The 23,243-nt window shown below is 39.3% G+C and overlaps 1 protein-coding gene across 3 annotated transcripts in view; it reads right to left on the reverse strand.

Annotated features, from left to right (window-relative positions):
* The window catches only part of LOC122809662 (RNA-binding Raly-like protein), a 904,169-nt gene extending 882,007 nt beyond the window's left edge, over positions 1 to 22,162 (reverse strand). Inside the window, exon 1 of one of the 3 annotated variants that reach the window (XM_044081323.1) lies at positions 21,972 to 22,156. In XM_044081323.1, coding sequence (XP_043937258.1) covers positions 21,972 to 22,014 — 43 coding nt within the window. In that variant the 5' untranslated portion in view covers positions 22,015 to 22,156. Of the gene's footprint in view, positions 1 to 21,971 lie in introns of all 3 variants that reach the window. The other 2 variants (XM_044081321.1, XM_044081322.1) reach the window with 2 other exon arrangements.
* Positions 22,163 to 23,243: the final 1,081 nt, after the last annotated feature.

Below are 23,243 nucleotides of genomic sequence, written 5' to 3' on the forward strand. Positions count from 1 at the left end.
GGGGACACCATCCGGTCCCATGGATGCTGTGTTTTTTGCCTTGGAGAGAGCAGTTCTCACCTGGGCGTTAGAGATGTTTGGGGGGCTACAATCCTCTGGTATAGATATCTCTCATTTTGGGGGGGGGTGAGTTTGCACTGAACCTGTCAGCCAGTATGTTGGCAATGTCTGTAGGTTCAGTAATTTTCACATCATTTTGAACTAGTTCTGAGCATATCTGGGAGTTTCCTCCCAGGTTTCTAACATAGCTAAAGAAGGCCTTATGATTGTCTTTTGAGTCCTTAGCGATTTTTCTCTCAAAATTTGCCTTGGATGATTTTATGAGAGCTCTTAGTTTTTTACTTATAATGATCAAGGGTGTCTTACCTTTTAAGGATTTTGCTCTATCTTGTAGTAGCTTCCTCCTTTTGTTGTAGAGCTTGTTTATGGCTGGGGTCCACCAGACTGGACGCTTGCCTTTGGTACAAAGAGTCTTTGTTTTGTTTGGGATTGCCTGATCCATGCAGTCCTGGAGGTGCTGGTAGAAGGCATTTGTAAGTGATTCAGCGGCTTGAGTAATGTTTTCCGCCGGCTCGGGGGCCTTAAAGGAGACCACACTAGTCTTTAGAAGTGTGAAGTCGGCTTTTGAGAAGTTCTTCACTGTGGTCGTTTATCTCAGGTGGGGTGGGATGAGGACCTCCAGTGAGATTAGTTTATGATCTGATCTCACCAGTGAGGGGTATACTTCCGGTGTTGAACATTGTGATCCCATGTTCGTGATGATGAGATCAAGTATGTTTTCACCTCTTGTGGGGATGGTGACTAGTTGTTCCATGGCATTTGAGTTTATGAACTCCAGGAACCTTTGGGCTAGAGTGTTTGGGCTTGAGTAGTGATCCCAGTCTATATTAGGGTAGTTGAAGTCACCTAGTATGATGGTGTTTGGAGATACATTTATCCCCTCCAGTGTTTTCAGGAAAGCTATGTGAGGTTCCTGAGTTTGAGAGGGTGGCCTGTAACATGCTACAAATTGCAGAGCAGTCTTGTGTACAGTACAGTTTCCATGAAGACAGAATATAGCCATATAGATAAAAAATGCACAGTAAGCAGTGTGATGGTGAAGGAGATGTATTTCTGCCAACAGGATGTGACTCTATTGATATACACAATGGCACAGTGATGTTCTTCAGAGGACTATGTCCTCCAGTTCATTTGTTTTATCTATCTATTATGCAGCTTTTGCTGGCCAGGTTAGTAGCCTGTCTTCAGAGGAGACCCAAGGTGGTATTTATACTACTAAGGGAAATCTGGCAAGGGGAATGGGGAACTTCCCCTATTCTTTTTGCACTTTGATGTTACACTTCCTGTCTTTCAGGCACATAGGTGGCTTGGAGAAGCAGGAAGCCAACAGAGTGAATAAGGAGGATGAAGAAGGCAACATGAACGGTTTGGGAGCTTTTGGTGCTGTTGGTCAGACAGCAGAGAGGTTGAGGGTTATTGGAAAATGAATTGAGGGTTAAGCGGACATGTAGGAGTGAGGAGGATGTGAATGAGATGAGAGAAAAGGCAGGCAAGCCTTTTCAAAGGCAGGAAGAGGTGATAGAAATATTTAATCCAGATTTGGAAGAATTATTTCAGCAAAACCTTTTTTACAGCAGAACTTACAATACAAGATTATGTTGTTAGCCTAACATGGGGGTGTGAGATGTGTAGCTAAAGGAATTCATTGAACAGAGTAAACCAGAAAGTGAAAAGGCAGTATTGTGGGGTGAAATAATGGAAAGAATACAAGAAGAGGAGGTAAAAGAAATACAGAGAGAAAAGAAATCAGATGTGCAAACTGTAAGAGAAGGAGAAAGGAAAGATGGAAAGAAAATGGAAGTAAAAAGAAAACATCATATAAAAATAAGTAGCAAGACAGAAAAAGAACTTGATAGGTATGAAATATGGGACAATGTCATATTACCACTGGGTATCGAACTTGGAGAGGTAAGAGCATTTATTTGCATTATCAAAGGCTCTTTTTGAAGATGCATAATATATGGAGAAAGTTTTAGAACAATATAAAAAAGTAAATAAATGATAATCCTTGTAACTTATATGTCATACAGGCATTTAATAGAGAAACAAAAAAGAGAATGTACATACAATTTCGTACAGAGGTAGAAAAAGACATTTTAAGACACTACTTAAAAACTGTGTGCAGAGATGTAATGGACATTATAAAGATTTATGACAACAGAGGTTTATGGACTTGGGGGTAGGAATGTGAAGTGATTTTGAAAATGGAAAATGAAACAATACTACATGTGCCTAGTATAATCAATGTGGAGGGAAATAGGGGGTTGTAAAATATTGGGGACAACCAAATACATGCTTTTTTTGTGGTAAAAATAACAATTTAATCAGTAATTGTGGTAAAAGAAAATGTTTTATTTGTGGTAAGACTGGCCATGAAGCTAAAAAATGTGAAAAAAATGGACATTCAGCTATGGATTGTGATGGAAAAGGAAAAGATATACAGGAAGGGAAGGAAAAGCAAGTTGTGGAGAATGTTTTAATAGACAACTTAGAAGGGACACAAAAAGAAAAAGATGCAATAGTGGAAGTAAGGGAATATACAAAGTAAGAAAAAGAAGAAGCAGAAATAAGCAATTCAAGTGAAGAAGGAGAAGATAAATGGATAAGAATAAAAAGCAAAATGAATTCTGTTGGGAAAAGATATAGAAAATATACATTTAAAAATACAGGTATAAGAGAAAATAAGAAAGAAAAAGGACAATAAGAATAAATATTCCCCATAAAGTGAGAATCCTAGCCATAAATGTAAACAGCATAAAGAATGTAAAAAGAAGGTTGGGGTGTTAGAATGGTGTAGTTTGTTGCATATGGATATCATAATATTAATAGATATAAGAATCCTAACAGAAGACTAGAGAACACAAGTAAGTGAATTATGGGAAGGTAAAGTTACATGGAATATAAGAGAAGAAAAATGTCCAGGCATACCAATTTTAAGTAAAGAAACTATAGAACTTTTGGATTATACATTAGTAATATTGGGAAGAATGTTAATACTGGATATAAGATGGAAGAATCAAGTATATAGAATAGTGACATTGTATATTTTATGTTTTACAGAAAGAAAGGGAGATTGAAAAAATCTTGATTATGTTAATATTAATATGCACATAACAGTGGGAGATTTTAATTGCAATTTAAGGCATAGCAGAAAAGATGGGGCAGATGTCAAGGTTATTTTTGAAATAACCAAATTACACCACATACCGGGGACACTAACCACTCCAGTAGGTTTACAGCCACAAAGAAGTATCAAATGAATGACAAGCTAGGCACATTTCTTCTGTCCCTATACTCTGTTTCTGATTAAACTCCTCCAAACTTGCACAGACTGACAGAAAGTATATTTAGAGAGAGTAGAACAGAGAAGATGCACCAAGAACAAACAAGAACCTCAGTGGAACAGGTTTGATGTAACAAAACCATTCCAGAAGAGCACAGGTCAGCTAGTATCACATTCACTAAATTTTGTAGCACAGTGGACAAAGGAAAGAGAAGAGTATGATTAAAGGAGGAGAAGTATGGCAGAAAAGTCAGGGGTTGACCATTTAAGAATTATAAATGACCCTGATAGTGGGAAGAAGGTAGGGATGGTGAGAGGAACTGAGTGTAATTATAGTGCTTTTTTTTCCCAGTATTTTACAGAAGTGGAAAAGCCACATTAATAAGCTAAAAGTTGTGCATTTGTGTCACTCCACTAATTGGAATGAGAATGGAAGGAGAATTGGTGCCGAAGGGGCACACTATTTAGGGACAGCAACAGTGACACTTCAGAAGTGTATGAAAGTTTCTGGTACAGTGGTATGATATGCTATACTCATAGTAATCTCTGTCTTTATTATGATACAATGCTTGCACTTCATTTGTTGCCAAACTTTAACCACATGCAGCCTGCTTATAACCATATAAAAATACTGACCCCAGAACTGGAAGTTTGACAATGGAGTGCTGTTCAAAGATCGATAAAGTGTTTTTTTCATAATTTTTTTTTTTGTTGTGGGACATCCCCCTATAATATACAGCACCCAACCATCTCTTTCTAAACCCCTAGGTTGGGTTGGGAGGATGGCTTAATGGTTCAGGTATTTACCTTACACACAAGGTACGGGATTTGATTCTCACATGGGGTAATTGGCTAAGCTTAAAATGGCCCACAAGGGCAGTTAGCCTAATAGTAATCTATGGACCTGGGACATTAGATTATCTTAAGCCATAAAGTATACATTATACTGTACCCTTTTTCCTGTTTTTTTTTTTTAATAATTGCATTTATTTCTCCATCCTGCATTAGTGAAACTAGGTACATAATTTCTTACTGAACCACAGATGCTATGTTTTAAACCATGCCTTCAAATTACATAGCTGTTTTCTTATTTTTGCACCCTTTTAGGATTGCTTTGGCTAACCATTTAAGTGTCATTGAAAGAGAAGTACAGCCAGAGATGGCTTTGAGATTTTGCGGATGCCAGCAAGAGAAATAGACCTAGAAGTTCAAACAAGATTAATGTGTAGCAGCCAACTAGAGAGCATTTGGGCAGGGTGTCAACCCTCACTACCAGGGATATGAATTTAGTTAGTCTTATGGATGTAAGAGGCTAATTTGATGGAAGAACAACATTTTTAGCCTATCTAGCCTTGAAAAATTATTGTTTGCCTTCTGTCATAAGATTAACTTGTTCCCCTCATTCTGCCTGAGCTGAACAGCACAAATTGCCTCTTGGAGGTGCCTCATCTCTTCAGAGAGGAATACCATTCAATAACACATTCAGCCAGTGGGGGTGTAACTCTGGTGATGGAAGGCTTATCATCTTCTCTGTGGATTTTCTGCTATGTTCCTAACTCCACCACCTAGCAGCTGTCATGCATTGAATGCCTGCTGTCTTTAACAGCATATGTTCATGCTTCCACATATAATCAGGGGTTGACCATTTAAGAATTATAAATGACCATGATAGTAGCAAGAAGGTAGAGATGGAGAGAGAAGAACTGAGTGTGTGATGCAGCTTGGTGTACACCCATCCACCAGGGTGTCCTAGCATTAGAGTAGACTGGACCGTGTCCAGTAACTGCCTCCATCTCCTGCTGGCTTCTTCAGTGCCAGGGTTACTGATCAGTACTAGGTCATATGGTCACAATCTGGCCTGTTGTCATAGAACTGATGATGGAAGTTGGAAGTTAAGCTAATGGCTTTGGGGCGGATGAGGGATTTTTAGTTGTCAGTGCATTCCTTAGGGGTGCTGTGGGAGCAGCTGTAGGTGTGTGTGTGTGTGTGTGTGTGTGTGCGCGCGTGTGTGTGTGTGTGTGTGTGTGTGTGTGTGTGTGTGTGTGTGTGTGATGTCATTATTTCATATGCTGGCTGTGTGCAGTGACAGGCCAGAGATACCCATTTGCAGAAGAGTAAGGCTATGAGTTGGTAATGAGCTTCATCCTTCAGTCATTGATTGGAATCCTTTAGTCTCCATTTCCCTGCTTTGAGACCATAGTGCCCAGTGCATTTCCCTGGTTAGCAAATAAATCAAAATGCCTGTGGGCAGAGGGTAATTGTCATGCACAGAATAAAATGTCTCCATTGTGTCAGGTGCATGAAATCCTGCATTTGGATGCCTCCCCTCTAGAAGAATGAGTGGGCAGTGTGCTAAGCAGGGGGACTCTGCATTTTAAGACAGAAGGTTTAACACAGGACTGCCTCACCCATGAAAGTAACACTTTCAGGGGTCTTAATAGGATTACCAAACTCCGAAATGAATGAGTCAGAAGGGACTAGTCAAAAGCAGCATTAAAAAATAACTAATTCATAATACATGCATTTAAATGATTCAGAAGTCCCAGCGTGAAGCAGGTTTAAAGGATTTAGAGTAACCACATCAGAATTAAAGGAGTCAGCAACATTCTGTATCAGGGTTAATGTATTCAGGGGTCTACATTACATTGTCATATCAGGAAAACATTGTTTTAACTTTCACCGCAAAACAGAATAAGACTTTTTCAGTACAAGAAGACTTATTTGAATTTTAAGAGGTGAATAACAGGGTTAGTACCAGTCTTCACCTATTTATTCCTATTGGGAACTACACTGCTTCATCAACATTTGTTGTCTTGTAAAAAATCTAAAACCTCAAACACACAGCTTTGCTTGAGGTCCTACAGTAATAACAGTGATTGCTGGTGTTAACATCGGCTAGGAGAACAGCTTCCCCTTCACCTATTGAAATGTTAAACACAGCTGCTCCGCTCTTAGTTTCACCCACAAGAATGAATTTCCCATGACTCCCTGTTTTTTTTCACTTCCTATCAGAGTTAACCACATTGTGTCCTCAGTTTGCCAAGCAAATTTGTGTATTGTTGTTTGAGCAATGAAATTTTAAAGCTTTGCATGAATACAGTCAGGGGGCCCAACACCACCTACTTAATTTAGTGTTCTAGTCAATTAACTTGAAAAATTGCCTACTCATTGTGAGTCTTACGCTGTTTCAGATTCCCTGCTATAATGCTTTCTAGATATTGGTCAGCTGGTTAACACCAGTCCTGTAGGATTCCCATTTCTGATGAGCTGAGTAGTCCTTATATTTATTTTACATTCCGTTAACAAGGTAAGTAGACTGGTTATCAGGCCCTTTTCTGCTATGACCCATGACCACAGTGGCAAGAATAAAAACAGTATACATTACAAGATAGTGTTATAACAAATAAGTTGTCAAAATAGTTAATAGTAAAAACATTATTCACATTATTTACAAAATTTTAAGTTAGTTATGTACAGTATTTACAGAATAAATTCATTGTTTTTCATTAAGCTGTGGGAATTGATGATAAATGCAGTGATCTTTAATGCATTTCAGTTTTAGAATTGACTGTAGCATCCACAACTAGTTCCTAACCATTGCTGAAACAATTACAGGCAGCTTCCCATGATAGATGCTCTTTTAGTTTACACTTGCATAGGTCCACTGTATTGTTTCTTTACGTTGGTAAGAAGTAAATAGCAGAGCCAAGCCTTGGAAAGTCCCTTTCCCTAATGGAAGTTGTGAAATGGGTCTAGTCAGGGTTAGTGTTTCTTCAAAGTTACCCGTGGGAGCATAACTTTATTGCTTGATGAGTAATTTTGCTTTTAATGGAAGGTATTGCTCAAGTTTGACTATTTTTGAATGACTGAACTCTGAACAGTGTGGGGTCTAGTATTTACTTTTCACCAAGTTAAATTATTCTGTAAAGTCACATTGAGGATTATAAGTCAGAAGGGCAAATCTACTCATTTTTTATGCCGTTTTGTTTATGCGCATGAATTAAGCTATTAAAGCCAGGCTGTTTTCAGCTGTGGGTACGAGTACATTAGCTAAGGATTGACAGGCATTACATGAGATTTTGTAACAGAGCTTTAGTTGGGCAAGTATTTTGCTAACTACATTGTCTGTATATTCCAAAAACGTTAGTGCTGGTTCTAAGGTTATTCCCAGATACCTTTTCTCATAACCATATGGTAAAGCATTATGATTGTTATCTGTCACCAACAAATACTGGACTTGAAATTAACCAAAAGTTTATTATTATGGGTCCTGTTACACAGAAAGTGAAATTAGTACCAACTTTTGCTGCAGGTCAATAACATTTTGCTGGACTCGGAGCAGGAGAATATCAGCATAGATAACTATATTGAGATCTGTGAGTTTATTGGTTAAGTCATTAATAGAGAGAAAAAAGAAAAGGGGGTGGGCTACCTTGAGTACCTGCTTCAGAAAGGTAGGTTTACTAGAGTATTCCAGAAATGTTTTGTTTTCAGGAGAGGCCTGAAACCATTGTAGTGTACTGGTGCCAAAGCTGAGTTTGCAGCCTTTCTGAAGAAGAGATCTGTGGTTCAATTTCAAATACTCTGGTCATATCAATGAACAAGCCTCCTGTGAGGTTAGAGTAATTAAGGTTATTGAAAATGGTAGATTATAAGGTAATAATGGGAATGTAAGAGCCGTGGAAACTATCTTTGTCAGAGAGGAGTCCCTAGAGACCAAGCACGTCTATACTACTGTCTGAGTGAGAAAGTGCTTTGCTTTCTCTCCTCTTGATCTCCCTGAGCTCCTTCATTGTGAAGTGTTTCCCTGAAGAAGCAGCTAACAATTTTGTCAGTGCCATCGGTTATTTTGATACTGACTGCATTTTTCACTATTTCAATCCTCTAGTTCCGAACCTTGAAATGAAGAGTCAAAGTGGGACTTTTTTGAGGTGGGGTGTTATCCTTTTACTGTGAGGTCACAAGATCTCAGAGAGGATACACAAGTCCAGTTGTGTTGAGGGGAATAAAACTCCATATATGGTTATGAGAAGGGGCTTGCCTCTCTACAAAATCATTTTCCAAAAGGCTGCATTTCAGCTTTTCATTTTGAAGTTACTGAATGCAATGTCTATGTTTTAATAATTGTATGGTTGAAAAAGGAAGTTATGTACTTACCATAATGTTCCATTTGTGTTGCCCATTTTCATTCTTCTTCAACTGTTGGGTTCGCATCTGATCCTCTGATCAGACTCGGTTGTTACTTTAGCTCGTGGCCACCAAAAAGCCCTCCAGCTTCTCCCTTTACCCATAACGCACCAACCCCTAACAAACCTCAGATCTTATTTGCTGTTTGACATAAAGTAGGATGAACTACTATAAAATTCCTAACAGAATAAGCTATATCTGGAGCTCAACATGAAGGACAGTGTCCTTATAATCTCTCATTCTTCCATTAATCAGTTGTGAAAAAGTGGGGGTTGGTAGGTGGGGAGTTGAAGAAGAATGAAAATGGACAACACAGATGGAACGTTATAGTACGTACATAACTTCTTTATTTGATGTTGTCAATTTTCATTCTAACCTCAACCCTTGGGACAGAGTCCCCAGCTATCTAAATTCCTGGGTAGACTCTAAGGAAGGATATTCCTGAGCACAATTGAGCCAAAGGCTGCTCTTCCCCTCAATACCAGATCTAGTTTGTAATGAGTGATAAAGGTATGAGGATTACCCTAAGTTGCAGCTGCACATATGTCATCCATGGAAGTTCTAAACAGGAACACTGAAGAAGTTGTCATAAATCTAGTTGAAAGGGGTCTTAGAGGTTTTGGTAAGGATAGACCCAATTTGTTGTAGATAAATGATATGCAATCTATCAGCCATCTGGCTAAAGTTATCTTTGCAACTGATTTTCCCAATGTAGAATCTGCAAAGGATAACCCAGCCATTGCGGATGCACAAGCCAGTGTATTTCTTTGTGCCAGTCCCAAGCCTGGATAAATGGAGAGGGTTACATTAGGAAGGGCATCTGGTGTAAAAACCTTTGCCAAATGACATATGTGGACAACAATACAGATTTCCATACTGGATCAGTCAAGGTCAGGATTAACAATGACCGTCATTAGTACTGTTAGCCAACAGGTTGTTGGTGGAAATTGGGCTACTGTTGGCAGAAGGAGAATAAGAGGGGGAAGATGTGCCTGAAGGCAAGAAAAGAGTAGGAAGGTTAGGAGTGTGGTAGTGAGGGTAGGAACTTTGAGTTTTGGTAGTATGACTGCTATAGGGAGACAGCTAGCTGATATGATGGAGAGAAGGAAGATTGATATATTGTACATGCAAGAGACCAGATGGAAGAGAAGTAAGGCCAGGTGCACAGGAGGTGGGTTCAAATTGTTCTATCATGGTATGGATGGGAGGAGAAATGAGGTAGGGGTTATCCTGAAGGAACAGTATGCCAAGAGTTTTTTTGTATTTGAAAAGAGTGCCGGACAGAGTGATGTTTATGAAGCAGGAAATTGGTGGTGTGATGATGACTGTTGTTAGTGCATATGCTCCACATGTTGGGTATGTAATGGATGAGAAAGAAACATTTTTTAATGAGTTGGATGAAGTGGTGATGACTGTACCCAAAGGTGAGAGAGTGGTGGTTGGATCAGATTTCAATGGGCATGTTGGTGAAGGGAACATAGGGGATGAGCCAGTGATGGCTTGGTATGATATTAAGGAGAGGAATGCAGAAGGTCAGATGGTAGTGGATTTTGCACAAAGGATAGACATGGCTGTGGTGAATACATATTTTAAGAAGAGGGAGGAGTGTAGGGTGATGTACAAGAGTGGAAGAAGATGCACACAGGTGGATTATATCCTATGCAGGAGGGCCAGCCTGAAGGAGGTTGGAGACTATAAAGTGGTGACAGGGGAAAGTGTAGTTAGGCAGCATAGAATAGTCTGTAGGATGACGTTGGTGAACAAGAAGAGGAGAGGGAGTGTGAAAACAGTGCCAAGGATCAAATGGTGGAAGTTGAAAAAGGATGATTGTGATGTGGAGTTCAGGAAACAGTTAAGACAGACATTGTGTGGCAGTGAAGAGTTACTAAGTAGCTGGGTAACTACAGCAGAGCTGGTAAGGGAGACAGCTAGAAAAGGTGTTTGATATGACATCTGGACAGAGAAAGGAGGACAAGGAGACCTGGTGGTGGAATGAGGGAGTACAGGAGAGTATACAGAGGAAGAGGTTGGCGAAGAAGCGGGATTGTCAGAGACATGAAGAAAGTAGACAGGAGTATAAAGAGATGAGGTGTATGGCAAAGAGAGATGTGACAAAAGGCTAAAGATAAAGCCTATGGAGAGTTGTATGAAAGGTTGGACACAAAGAGAAAAGGACCTGTACCAATTGGCTAGACAGAGGGACCAAGCTGGGAAAGATGTGCAGCAGGTAAGGGTGATAAAGGATAATGAGGGAAATGTACTCACAAGCAAGGAGAGTATGTTGAACAGATGGAGAGAATACTTTGAGAGGCTGATGAACGAAGAGAATGAGAGAAAGATAAGGTTGGATGATGTGGGGACAGTGAATCAGGAAGTGTAGCGCATTAGCAAGGAGGAAGTAAGGACCGTTATGAAGAAGAATAAGAAAGGAAAGGCTGCTGGTCCAAATGACATACCTGTGGTAGCATGGAGGTGTTTAGGGAGATGGCAGTGGAGTTTTTAACCAGATTGTTTAATGAAATCTTGGAAAGTGAGAGGATGCCTGAGGAGTGGAGAAGAAGTGTTTTGGTACTGATTTTTAAGAATAAGGATAATGTGCTGAGCTGTAGTAATTACAGATGGATAAAACTGATCAGTCATAGCATGAAGTTATGGGAAATAGTAGTAAAAGCTAAGTTAAGAAGGGAGGAGATGATTAGCGATCAGCAGTATGGTGTCATACCGGCAAAAAGCTCTACAGATGCGATATTTGCTCTGAGGGTGTTGATGAAGAAGTATAGAGAAGGTCAGAAAGAGTTACATTGTGTCTTTGTGGACTTAGAGAAAGCATATGACAGGGTGCCTATAGAGGAGTTGTGGTTTTGTATGAGGAAATCGGGAGTGGCAGAGAAGTATGTAAGACTGGTACAGGATATGTATGAGGGCAGTGTGACAGTGGTGAGGTCTGCAGTAGGAGTGATGGATGCATTTAAGGTGGAGGTGAATTACATCAAGGAGCAGCTCTGATCACTTTCTTATTTGCAATTGTGATGGACAGTTTGCCAGACTGGATCATACACGAGTCCCAGTGGACTATGATGTTTGCCGATGACATTGTGATCTGTAGTGAGAGTAGGGAACAGGTTGAGGAGACCCTGGAGAGGTGGCTATATGCTCTAGAGAGGTGAGGAATGAAGGTCAGCAGGACTAAGCCAGATTTTATGTGTGTGAATGAGAAAGAATGGTGAGGATGCAGGGAGTAGAGTTGGCGAAGGTGGTGGAATTTAATTACTTGGGATCAACAGTTCAGGCTAATGGTGAGTGTGGAAGAGAGGTAAAGAAGTGAATACAGGCAGGGTGGAGTGGGTGGAGAAGAGTGTCAGAAGTGATTTGTGACAGACGGGTACCAGTAAGAATGAAAGGGAAGGCCTACAAGAGGGTAGTGAGACCAGCTATGTTATATGGATTAGAGACGGTGGCATTGACAAAAAGGCAGGAGACAGAGCTGGAAGTGACAGAGTTAAAGATGTTAAGATTTGCATTGGGTGAGACGAAGATGAACAGGGTTAGGAATCAGTATATTAGAGGGTCAGCTCAGGTTGGACTGTTTAGAGACAAAGCCAGAGAGGCAATATTGCGTTGGTTTCGACATGTGCTATGGAGGGATGCTGAGTATATTGGGAAAAGGATGCTAAGGATGGAGCTGCCAGGTAAGAGGAAAAGAGGAAGGCCTAAGATAAGGTTTATGGATGTGATGAGAGTGGACGTGCAGGTGGTTGGTGTGACAGAGCAAGATGCAGAGGACAGGAAGAAATGGAAACAAATGATCTGCTGTGGTAACCCCTAATGGGACCAGCCAAAAGAAGAAGAAGAAGAAGACTCTGCAAAGGACACAAATAATTGAGCTATCTTCCTAATATCTTTTGTTCTATGTAGGTAAAAATGTAATTGTCTGTGGACATCCAATAAATGTAACATATATTCACCCTTGTTTGGAAATTTAGGAAAGAAGAGTGACAGATTAATGGACTGGTTAATATTGGATTCTGACACCACCTTAGGAAGGAAAGAAGCATTGGTATGAAATGTTACTGTATCCTTATGAAAAATGAAGTAAGGAGATTTAGAGGACAATGCTTGAAGTTCTAAAATTCTTCTAGCAGAGGTAATGGCTACTAGAAAGATAGTTTTCCAGGTTAGAAGGTTAAGATCACATTTAGCTGCTGGTTCAAAGGGGGAATAAGTTAGGGCCTGCAGTACCAAATTTAAATCCCATGGTGGAGGAGGATCTTTATATGGAGGTCTCAGCAGTAGAATGCCTCTCAAAAAGGCTTTACAAAGTTTAGATGAGGCCGAGAAAGAATTCTCAAATCCAATATGAACATTAGAGATTGCTGCTAACTGAACTCCAATTGTTGAGGAGCTCACTCCCTCATTAAAAATTTTTACCAAAAATTCACACTTGTGTAAGAGCTGAGAAGGGGTCAATGTATTTCTGCTGTGCCCAAGAAACATTTACTCCTGTAAAGTTTTCTTGTAGAAGCCTTATGGGAAGATAAAAGAATGTGATGGACAGAGGAAGACAGCATCGGTTGTCTGGCTATCAAAGGAACTGGAGAAACCATACTGTGTTAGCCTGAGGTTTGAGATATCCGGATGAATCATGCCTGTCTGGTGAGACAGGAGGTCTGAAATCTGATCCAGAATCCAAGGTGGGTAAAGTAGATGAGGCCAAATGAAGGGGAACCAAATCTGTCAAGGCCAGTAAGATGCAATGAGGATGACTTTGCTCTTCAATCGGGCAGCTTTCTGTAGGAATTTGGGAACTAGGGGGGGTTGGATGGTAGACATAGAGAAGAACGGGGGCCCAGTTGTGGAGTAGAGCATCCCTTGGTGATTCCCCTGGTGGAGGAATCAGGGCAAAGAAGCTGCTGCTCTTGTTTAGAGGAAATGCAAAAAGATCTCAGCAAGGCTGGCCCACTGATGGAAAATCATTATCTGTCACTTTCCTATTCAGAGACCACTTGTGAGGTAATAGAATGGACCTGCTCAATTTGTCTGATATCAACTTGGACTTCCCTGGAATGTGAGTTGCTATCAAAAAGCGGTTGGAAGAGATTGCCCACTGCCACACTCTGAGGGCTTCTTGACACAAGGGGTAGGACCTGGTTCCTCCTTGTTTGCTGATGTCCCAAACTACTGACATGTTATCTGTCTGGATCGCAGCTGTCATATACACTTTGCTACCTGCACCCCATGCACCCTTCCATTATAGCGTTCATTCAAATAGCAAAAATTCTGTGAATATGGTTGTTACTACAATCCCATCACAATGTCTGTCTGCCTGGTGATTTGTAAAATGTGTCTTGTAAGAGCTTATGCTTTCCCTTGCTTCCATTTGTGGCTGGTAACTATTTGCACCTTGTAGCCAGAGCTCAATTTCAAAAGTATCTTTCTTTTTGCATCTTTACTTAAGCGACAGATTTTGTCATTTAATGTGTTTACCTATCATATTATGTTCATTCTAGCCTCAAATCCTACTGTGATGTCCCACTATACAACATTCTGAAGATGGGCTTACAAAAAAAAAAAAAAAAAAAAACCTTTCAACACCAAAAAAGGATATGCAACAAAAACTAAATTCTGGTATTAAAACAATTACCATTGTAGCAAAGGACTGTGCCCCCTGAGCCCACAAGCTATCAGATTCTAATTTTGGGGGTGCACAGATGCACGGATAGTGGAGTACTGGCCAAAATCAAAGTGCTTAGAAATGTTTCCACTAAATATATAAAGTGCTTATTCCATACCAAAAACCTTCTCGGTCAACATTAAAAGTAAATCACACTGCAGCCTGTCAGAATGAGTCTTTGAAACTATCATGCTTGATATTCCTGATTTTAGTTGTTGCGATTTTAGCCACGTTCCTTTCATAAAGTCTGCCCTTATCCTAGCATGGACCTACCATGTACCATAATTTACTACTACTTTCCATACACTGATCTATCATTGCTTAGTTACATCTGAATTTTAATTTCTAGTAAGCTTGCCATTGTATGTATGGCATTCCAGACTCCGTTTTGACTGTAGCTGTAATTCTGCTTCTTCCTGCTTTGTTTTATTTTATACGTCTGCATGTTTTCTCACTAACCTGTGAATCAGTGGTTACCTAATGCCAGTTAACCTGAAGTCACCACTCCATGGATTCACTTTTTTAACTACTTAAAGCCATTTAGTACTTCCTTGCCTTTTTGTTATCGTGGAAATCTAATGTAAATGTTCACAGGAGTAATAAACATATAAATGTACACTGGAGAGAATGCCTCACTGCTGGAGGAATACTGTGATTATTACAAGCAAATTTCTTTTCATCTGCAGGCAGAAGCTTTTTAGGTTAGAGGTCACTTGGGCTGTAGGCAGAGGACTAGTGCTATACAGCCATGTATGCATCTTCTGAGTTTGTAATTGTCAGATGTGTGAAGGCACATACTGACTGCCCTTAAGACTTGTAGTCTCTTCTGTACTTGCCAAGATTCACTATTATCTCCTTACATATATAGTGTCCACAAAGCAATGTGAAAGTTACAAAATATTACATGCAGATGGGTCCATAAATGCTGTAAGGTGTAAAACTGTTCATCCTAACTTTGAGCCCACATGTACGGACTGCACCATGCATAAGGCCACATACCTAATTGGGATGATCACCAGACCTACAATAACAACAGATCCATTTATCATCCCATGTTAATAGGCCTGGTGTACAGGAAGAAAAATAACTGGTGTCTGGGGATACCCCCAGTTCACATCATTGGCTGGTCATTAGCTGAATACATCCAGCAGTTAGCTTTTGTTGTTGCCTGGTCATGTAGTTTTGTAGAGGACAAGCTGCTGGCTATTCTTGTTGTATGCTTAGTAGTAGTGATGGTAGTGCAGGAGTTTGATTATGTCAGCATTATGATCTGCCAAATCCCCAGCAAGAGTCTCGAACATGATTCACTGGGTTCTGGGAGTACATGGAGATAACCAGAACATTCTGTTTCATTGTGTACTGATGTGCCAAAGAGTAGTCTTAGACCCACAAGTTCATTATATTCATTTGTGGTGGGGATAGCAGTGATTGGTCAATGTGGTAGATGCATTGGACCACTGTGGACATAAGACTGGCGTGGGAACTGTGATACTGCTTCTGCAGAAACTTGTGCTGCTTGGTGATCTCCCAGCCCTGCACTGTTCCTTATTGTTGTAGACTAGGAATAGCCTCTGTGACTGTGCCTCAGTGCCTATCCTGATGGGGGCTGCACCTGTATACAGAGTACTAACCTCATTGGTATGGCTGCTGCCCTAAGCAGTGCACGGGATCAGTGGTCTTGTGCTGGTTCACTGACATACTTATGAATTTGTGTCTTACCCTCAGTGTAGCTCATCACTGGAGAGAAGAGTGCTGTAGTACATGTTGTAAAAAACACATCCTAGGTGTCTGGAAACTCCATTCCCCACTCCTGCTCAGTAACATAGGTCATTCTTGGCAGCTAGTCTTTAATAGAACTACATCATGTGCTAGGTGCTTCATACTGGATCCTAAATTTACAGATATGTACATCCCTATGCAGTGATTAATGCTGAATTTCTGCATGTGCATGTAATGGATATTCTCAGACACAGTGTCAAGCTATACTTCTGTAAATCTAATATGACCACACAGCTGAAACCTCTTTAAATCTCTTCTGTGTTTACCAGACCACTGTGGAGTAAATTACAACTCTGAGCCAGAGCAGTTAACATCAGGATTGCCAGTCTGTCTGTCTGTCCATCCAGAGCAGTATCCTGAGTGTTGATGATGACCTGTCAGACAGCCAAAGATTTGATATGGGCCACAAAAACAGAAATGCTATAAATAAAACTCACTTTTATTGTAGGTCATATTTTTAATTTATCACAATTGTCAGATGTTTTCAGATTTTTAACGTTACTTGCATAGGGTACTGTTCGTTAGTTCAGCAGGCTATTCTTCTGCCAGTTTTGTATTGTTTTCAGTAGTCATGTTGCTGAGTAATAAGTACTTATGTTTTCATGGAATGATAAGTAAGTGGGCGGTGGGACCTAAATCAGAATTTACTTGTTTTATATAGCATACAATGGCTATGTTGTTTCCTGGCATGTGTTTGTTTATAGAAAGAAGGAGAAAACTGCTGCTGGCCTGTGGGATATTTGTTGCAGTGAGTTTTAGACCTCATTATGCCTATCCTGCATCTTTGTTGCTTCAATCAAACAGCTTCCCTTAGAACTGGTGCTGGAAGACATAGTGTGGGAAGGAGGGGGCCCAAGTCCTACAGCATTTAACAATGTAAAATGGCTGGTCCGTTGATTTTTTCTGGCCTTGACTCTGCTTGAAAGGATAAATACAATGGATACACATACACATATGCATTCTGTATGCTTGTGTGTGTGTGTTTCATTTTATACATATATTTATATATATATATATATATATATATATATATATATATATCTGTCAAAGGCAAGAATGTACTGGCAAATAGAACTTATGATAACACAAAAAGCGTTATTTTAAAAATTTGCAAATTGCAAAAAAGTGTATTTTGCAGGGAGGAGGCACCCATTCCCCCCAGTCTGTTGCTTTATGTATGGTAACTTTGATATTGTCCTGCAGTGTGTGTATGGGGGGGGGGGTAGAAGCTCCCACTACTTTCCAATTTCTTACACATACTCTGCAACCATTTGACTGCTTTGCAATGTGAAAAAAATCCAGCAAAGTATTTTCAGTCAAGAAACAATAGCGTGTATTCTATTTTTTTTGCATATATAATATACTACATATCCTGCATTAAAACGATTCAATATTAAATGATTAAATGACAACAAGCATTTTGAAAGAAGGTCGCATATATTGTCTGTAAATATGTTAAAAGAAATGTCTGCATGATTGATGAGTATAGTAAATGTAAATACCAACCATTGTACTAGTGTCTGAATTTGCAAATGTACATGTTTATCTGCATTTACCATTTGGGCCTGGTTTTGACAAAAAGGGTCCTTGCAGCAAGTCACTTACATTATTAATAAATGTAATAAAGCAAACAAAAAAAATGGACACGTTAAAAATAGCCAATCAACCAAAATTTTGGGGGGATATAGGAGGAAGCCTAGGACTTGCCAACAAAAAAAATGCATAAATACGTTAGGGGAATATGCTAGACAGTGACCAGAAGTTGGTATTGAACTTCTGACTTTGGCAACTTTTTTTACTGATCCTTTTGCTTATGACTCCACTGCTGAAAATGCAAGACAAACACCATGGGTAATCTTACTGCTAAATGAATTAATAGCCCTTAGTTTTGTACTAAAACCACATACTTTTCATTGTTGTGTTGGCACTACATGCTTTTGCTTCCTTTGGATATATGGCTGCAGGGTAAAGCAAATTCTGTTTAGTGTCCAGCTGTTCCTGTGCTGCAGTGGGAGATAGAAATTGCCCAGTATAATCCCTTTGCTGCTCCAGATATGCCTTTGTAAGATTTCTGCAGCTCTGTGAGAGATTTGGCAAGTGGATGGCTATTAACAGTGTGTCCGTTTTGCTGGCTCTCACCATGAGCGTACTGAGGTTGTACATTTCTGCACTGGAAAGGCAGCATTGTAATTTAGGAATATTTTTTGTACAAACTTCAATGTAATGTTTCTTTTAAGTAGTAAACCATAAATAAGTATTTTATTCTGAGGAACAGTTCCTGCAAATATGATATTTCCAGACATTTAATTAGTGAAAGTTCAGATTAATATACTTTTCCCACCAATAGGGAAAAAAGCATGGTGTAATTGATTGTCATTATGTACCCGTCATACAAAATGATCTACTTTGTACTTCTGATTTATGGGGCAGTTACAGAATGACACTATCTAAAAATGCCATTGCATTGATATAAGTTTTATCAAAGTAGGCAATTTCCCAGTATTTCTCTGCATTGGCAAGTTAGTCCAAACTGTTGCTGTTTTGCTTAATTGAGACTCTCCATGTATAGAAACTAGGTGGGATGTGCAGGTATTTATTCTCTGTTTCCACCAGCTTTTTCCTTTTGTTTGGAGGGAGAATAGGTGAAACACTGTAAACCATTACAGCAATTAAACATGTTCCCCCTTGATCAAGTATCAGAAGGCATGGTATATGAGTGCATTTATTTTTGTCTCATAATGTTAACAGAATCAAGCAATATATCCATCCAGTTGATCTTGCATGGGGTGCTGCATTATTCAGATGTCCAGCATGCTCATACAACATGTTGAGCTGGTGTGTTTGAATGGTGCAGCACAGAGTGTTCACTACTAACTTAGATGACATAGCTTTAGTTACAACTTGCATAAACAGGCGGGTCAAGTGATGGGGATGGCTACCATGCCTGTGTGCCTCAGCACCTCAGTCAAAGAATGTTTGCAGCAACCTTTGCCACTGCAGTTCGACCTCTCATGTGGTCTAACCTCATTTCTGGGGATGTATGGAAAAGCAGAAGATGGAAGGAGAGTAACAGTGCCCTCTCTGTATAATTGTGTTGCTCTCTTGGATTTTATTGCTTATTGGTACCTTTTCTGAATTCAGGTATTTTCTCTATAGCATGGGAGACCATTTCCTGAAATATTTGGAAAGAAACTGTTGAAGGTAATTATTATCTGTTGTTTGGGAGTTCTGTTGGTTTTATTGGTTCTAGCAGGGAGTCCTTAGTGACACATAATGGTTGTTTAATTACATTTAATATTATTCCATGATATTTCAATAAGGATAGTGAAATAATGTTTCCCTTCAGGTTCTTAAGATCAAAGTGTTCGGGTTTTATTAGGTTAAGTGAGAATGCTCAATATTTCCATGTTTCCATTCACTCTGGACATGATGGAGTGATATTTGTAGGATCCTATTTTATAGTATTATATTGCTTCTTGATTTCCCAGGTTTTCTGGGTCTTTTTTTCCCCCTTAAATACATTTTCTCCTTATTGCTTTCTCCCCAGTTTATGGCAACCTCATAGTTAGTATAAGAGAGCAAACAGTGCTGTGGAGGACATACATCCCCTGCAGAGGCATTTGTTTTAATTTTGCAGGTTGTGTACTCGCATGGAACTGTGTTCTCTTATGAGTACTGGTGATATGATGGCTTGCGCACTAGGAGTGGTTTGCATCTTATGAGGGTCGAGGCAATGTATTTTCTTTTGGGGAGAATTAGATGCAGGAAAGTACAAGATTTAATTCAAGAATTGTAAGAATGCACTGGTGATTAGAATTCACTTTCATGTTGCATGCAAGTTGAGAGTGCAGGAATTGAACCCAGGGTTAGCAGATGCTTCATCTCTGACAGGGCAGCATTGACTGTAGGCTAAATATACTTTAATCCTAAATATCATTAAAGCTAACTGCACTTAAAACAGCAATGTGATAACTCCTGTAGTAACACATCTGCAATATAGGCATGCCAGCTGTATGTTGTATTTCAACACCACAGACTGGAGCACTGTGCTTTAACATCTGAGCACAGCATGAAGGAAGTTCTGAGCTGTCTTAGATGACCACACTGCTCCATGGAAAAGCTTGTGTTCTCAGATACTTTATGCAGGTTTTGTTGGAGCTTCAAATGAAAAGATCCTGTGATATTTCCATTGCTAATGTTCAGTAGAGAGACATCATTTGCAGAGCAAGAACAATGCAGCATACCAAGGCTGCTCAGAATAATACTTCTGTGGTGACATGTTTTATAGACACATATAAAAATAATTCTTACAAAAACATTCTGCAAAACCAGATTGTAGTAATAAAGTAGTAGTGTTACACAGCTAACTAAACAAAGCAATGCTGTAAAATGTGACAGTCACAAAGCAAAAGGACAACAGCAAGAAAGCCATTGTAGCTTCTAAAAAAAAGTACTTGGTACTAAAATTTTTAATGCAATATCAGTACAAAAGAAAGTCATGCAACTGTAACAAACAGCATGCTTATGACATAGTATTACAGAATTTGTTCAAAGGGACAGTGGGGTGGTGATCAGCAGTTTTCATCTGCTCAAGAGAATGTGATTTATCCTTTCACCACAACTGAATCCTACAGAATTTTGTACAAGGCGGGCATCTAAACAATGCAAATTTGCATTTCTTCTTGCTTTATGTGAAGCAGTGTGTGGATTTATTCTATCATAGTGAAAGGCTTACAATAGCCTTGAAGCCAAATATCCCATTTGTCAGCAGGTAAGAATTTGTCCCACATAGCTGGATGTGCACTTTGCTTCAGTGGTGGCAGCCTGTAGATAAACAGCTTAGGACAGACAGTGTATAAGTACTGCAGCCCAAGAAAAAAAACAGTATAGCTTCATGGCACACTTCCACTGTTCATTTAAATTCCAATGTACCTGAATTTTATTTTTTTTGAAGGGGGAGGGTGTGGAGGCCACCATTAATTCACAATGTACATTTGGAATAAAACTGAAAATACATGTTACCTTATAAATAAAATCAAAGTGAATATCTAAAATCTATAAATGCTCATTATAAAACAACACCCATGTCTTTTTCTTCTTTTTTATAATCTAGTTTCCTTCCTACTTTATACTCTCTTATCTTTTTAGAAAAACAAAGCCCTGTTAGCTTCACTACTAGCAGTGAGAATAGAATTCTACTTACTTTCCGGAATTTCTTTTAGAAGACATGTTAAACTAGCATCCTGTCTGAAGGTTTATATGTGTAACTTGCATTTTTATAGTGTCCTACCTCTCAACCTGTTCTTTAAAGACTCCCAGTTTTATATCTTAAATCTGCATTCTGCTGTATATTTTACCTATTTTACTTCTTTCATTGAAATCCAAGTCTCAAAGTTAAAACTTAGTTTTGTAACAAAAAAAGAGTGCACAATCAATTAACTAATTAAATTAATAGAGTAAACCCAATGCAAAGTGATCTACTCTGTACTTCTGATTTACAGGGCAGTTACAGAATGACACTATCTAAAAATGCCATTGCATTGATATAACTTTTATCAAAGTAGGCGATTTTCCAGTATCCATCAAGATTTTATGCAGTTTGCAAGGTTAATTCCAGCTATTCTTTTAAGACCTAACATGCATTTTCAAACTGAGGAGATAGTTTTATGCATGGGATAAGTCTGTAAATGTTTATATTTTTAGATGGATAAATCCACAGATTTTGCAGTAATTTTGCAATAATCTGATGTAGTTTTGCGGCTAGAGGTTTCCCTGAAATGGCAAGCTTTTCTATAAACAAGTCTACATTTTCTTTTTACCCAGCAACGACACTTCTCTAAAAGTTGTAGCACATCTCTGTAAAACCCAAGAATTCTCATGCATCTCAGAGATTTGTGTACACAACATCAGTCTGCCACATATTTAATGTTAAGTCACTGAGATGAGAAGACGCAAATACTGTCAAAGAAGCTTAATCAAGACAATACTTACTGCTTTCAGGCGAGTGCTGCTCTGACAGGAAGAGTGTAGACATGCTGATGATTGTGGATTTCAGAAAAAGCCTGTGTTGATGAGGCAGTCACTTCAGAACTGTCTTGAATCCTTCCCGTACACTGTCTCTGCTCCTGTCACACTCAGCTGTAACATTAACATTGTTACAGAGCACCATGCCATTGGAATGTACCACCTGCTCCTGCTGTTTGGTGTGTGTGGGGAGGGGTGTACAGACTGTTCCAACTCTTGTCACCCCCCTGGGGTTGTCACTGCTCCTTATGATAGCCTCAGTACTCAGGTGATAGTACAACAAAGGTAATTTTAAATATGAAATATAATTAAATCTTTTAACACTTAGCATGCCAGTTTTACTTTAACAGATTTGCTGCTGTCAGAAGCAGTCCTGTATTACCAAACAATGTAGTGTATGTAATTTGACTCTATTTACCTCCACAGGAAGAAAGTGTGCCTAATATTTCATAGAAACTTTGAATATAAAGGAGACCAGCAGGTCAATTCATGCCATCTGAATATTGTACATTGTGCATTCATTAATAAATACAGAGTGTTACGACACAGGACATGCCAATCAATTAAAACTATTTTATCTGTCTTATCTAACAATAAAGAAATATAGAGTAATATTTCATTTTATTTATTCAATTGTTAATGACTAAACTAATTCTACTGACCTTTTTTAAAACGTGGGCGTAAAGACAAATATCAGTCATAAATTGCATGATATGAATACATGGTGAAATAACTCACACTTTCAACTGATGCTCTGTACAAAAGAGCTCCTTGTTCAACAGCAGTTTAAGTTAGCGAAGAACTTAATGCAGGGTAGCATTTCTAAGCAGTTAAGAGAGAGAGTGGGGAATAAATACTTGCTGTTACTGAAGGCTGCCTTCTCTAGGAAGCACGTCATTGAATCGCTTACTTCTACTCCACTATTATCCAACATTACAGTAAAGTCAGTGTCTGTTGTGGCCCTGAAGAAATCTCTTCCAAACCTCTTGGGGAGCAAACAAGCAGATGTAGAATTCAGCCACATATTGATAGCTCTACCTCTACACCTGTTTGCATTATTTTTAAACACACTGCTTAGAGTTGTAATCACCAAGTTCACCCCAAGCTAGGGTCACATGAGCCTCATGTTTAAGCCTATATAACCTCCCGAGTATGCTGCCACCCATGCAATGTCCTTGTCATTGCTGACACAGTCAGACATACAGATGTTCCACTCACTAGGCTTTGAATGGACAAAGT

This window comes from Protopterus annectens, chromosome 8.part0 (assembly GCF_019279795.1).
Source record: "Protopterus annectens isolate FY-2018-M chromosome 8.part0, PAN1.0, whole genome shotgun sequence".
In the NCBI taxonomy this organism is placed as follows: Eukaryota; Metazoa; Chordata; order Ceratodontiformes; family Protopteridae; genus Protopterus; species Protopterus annectens.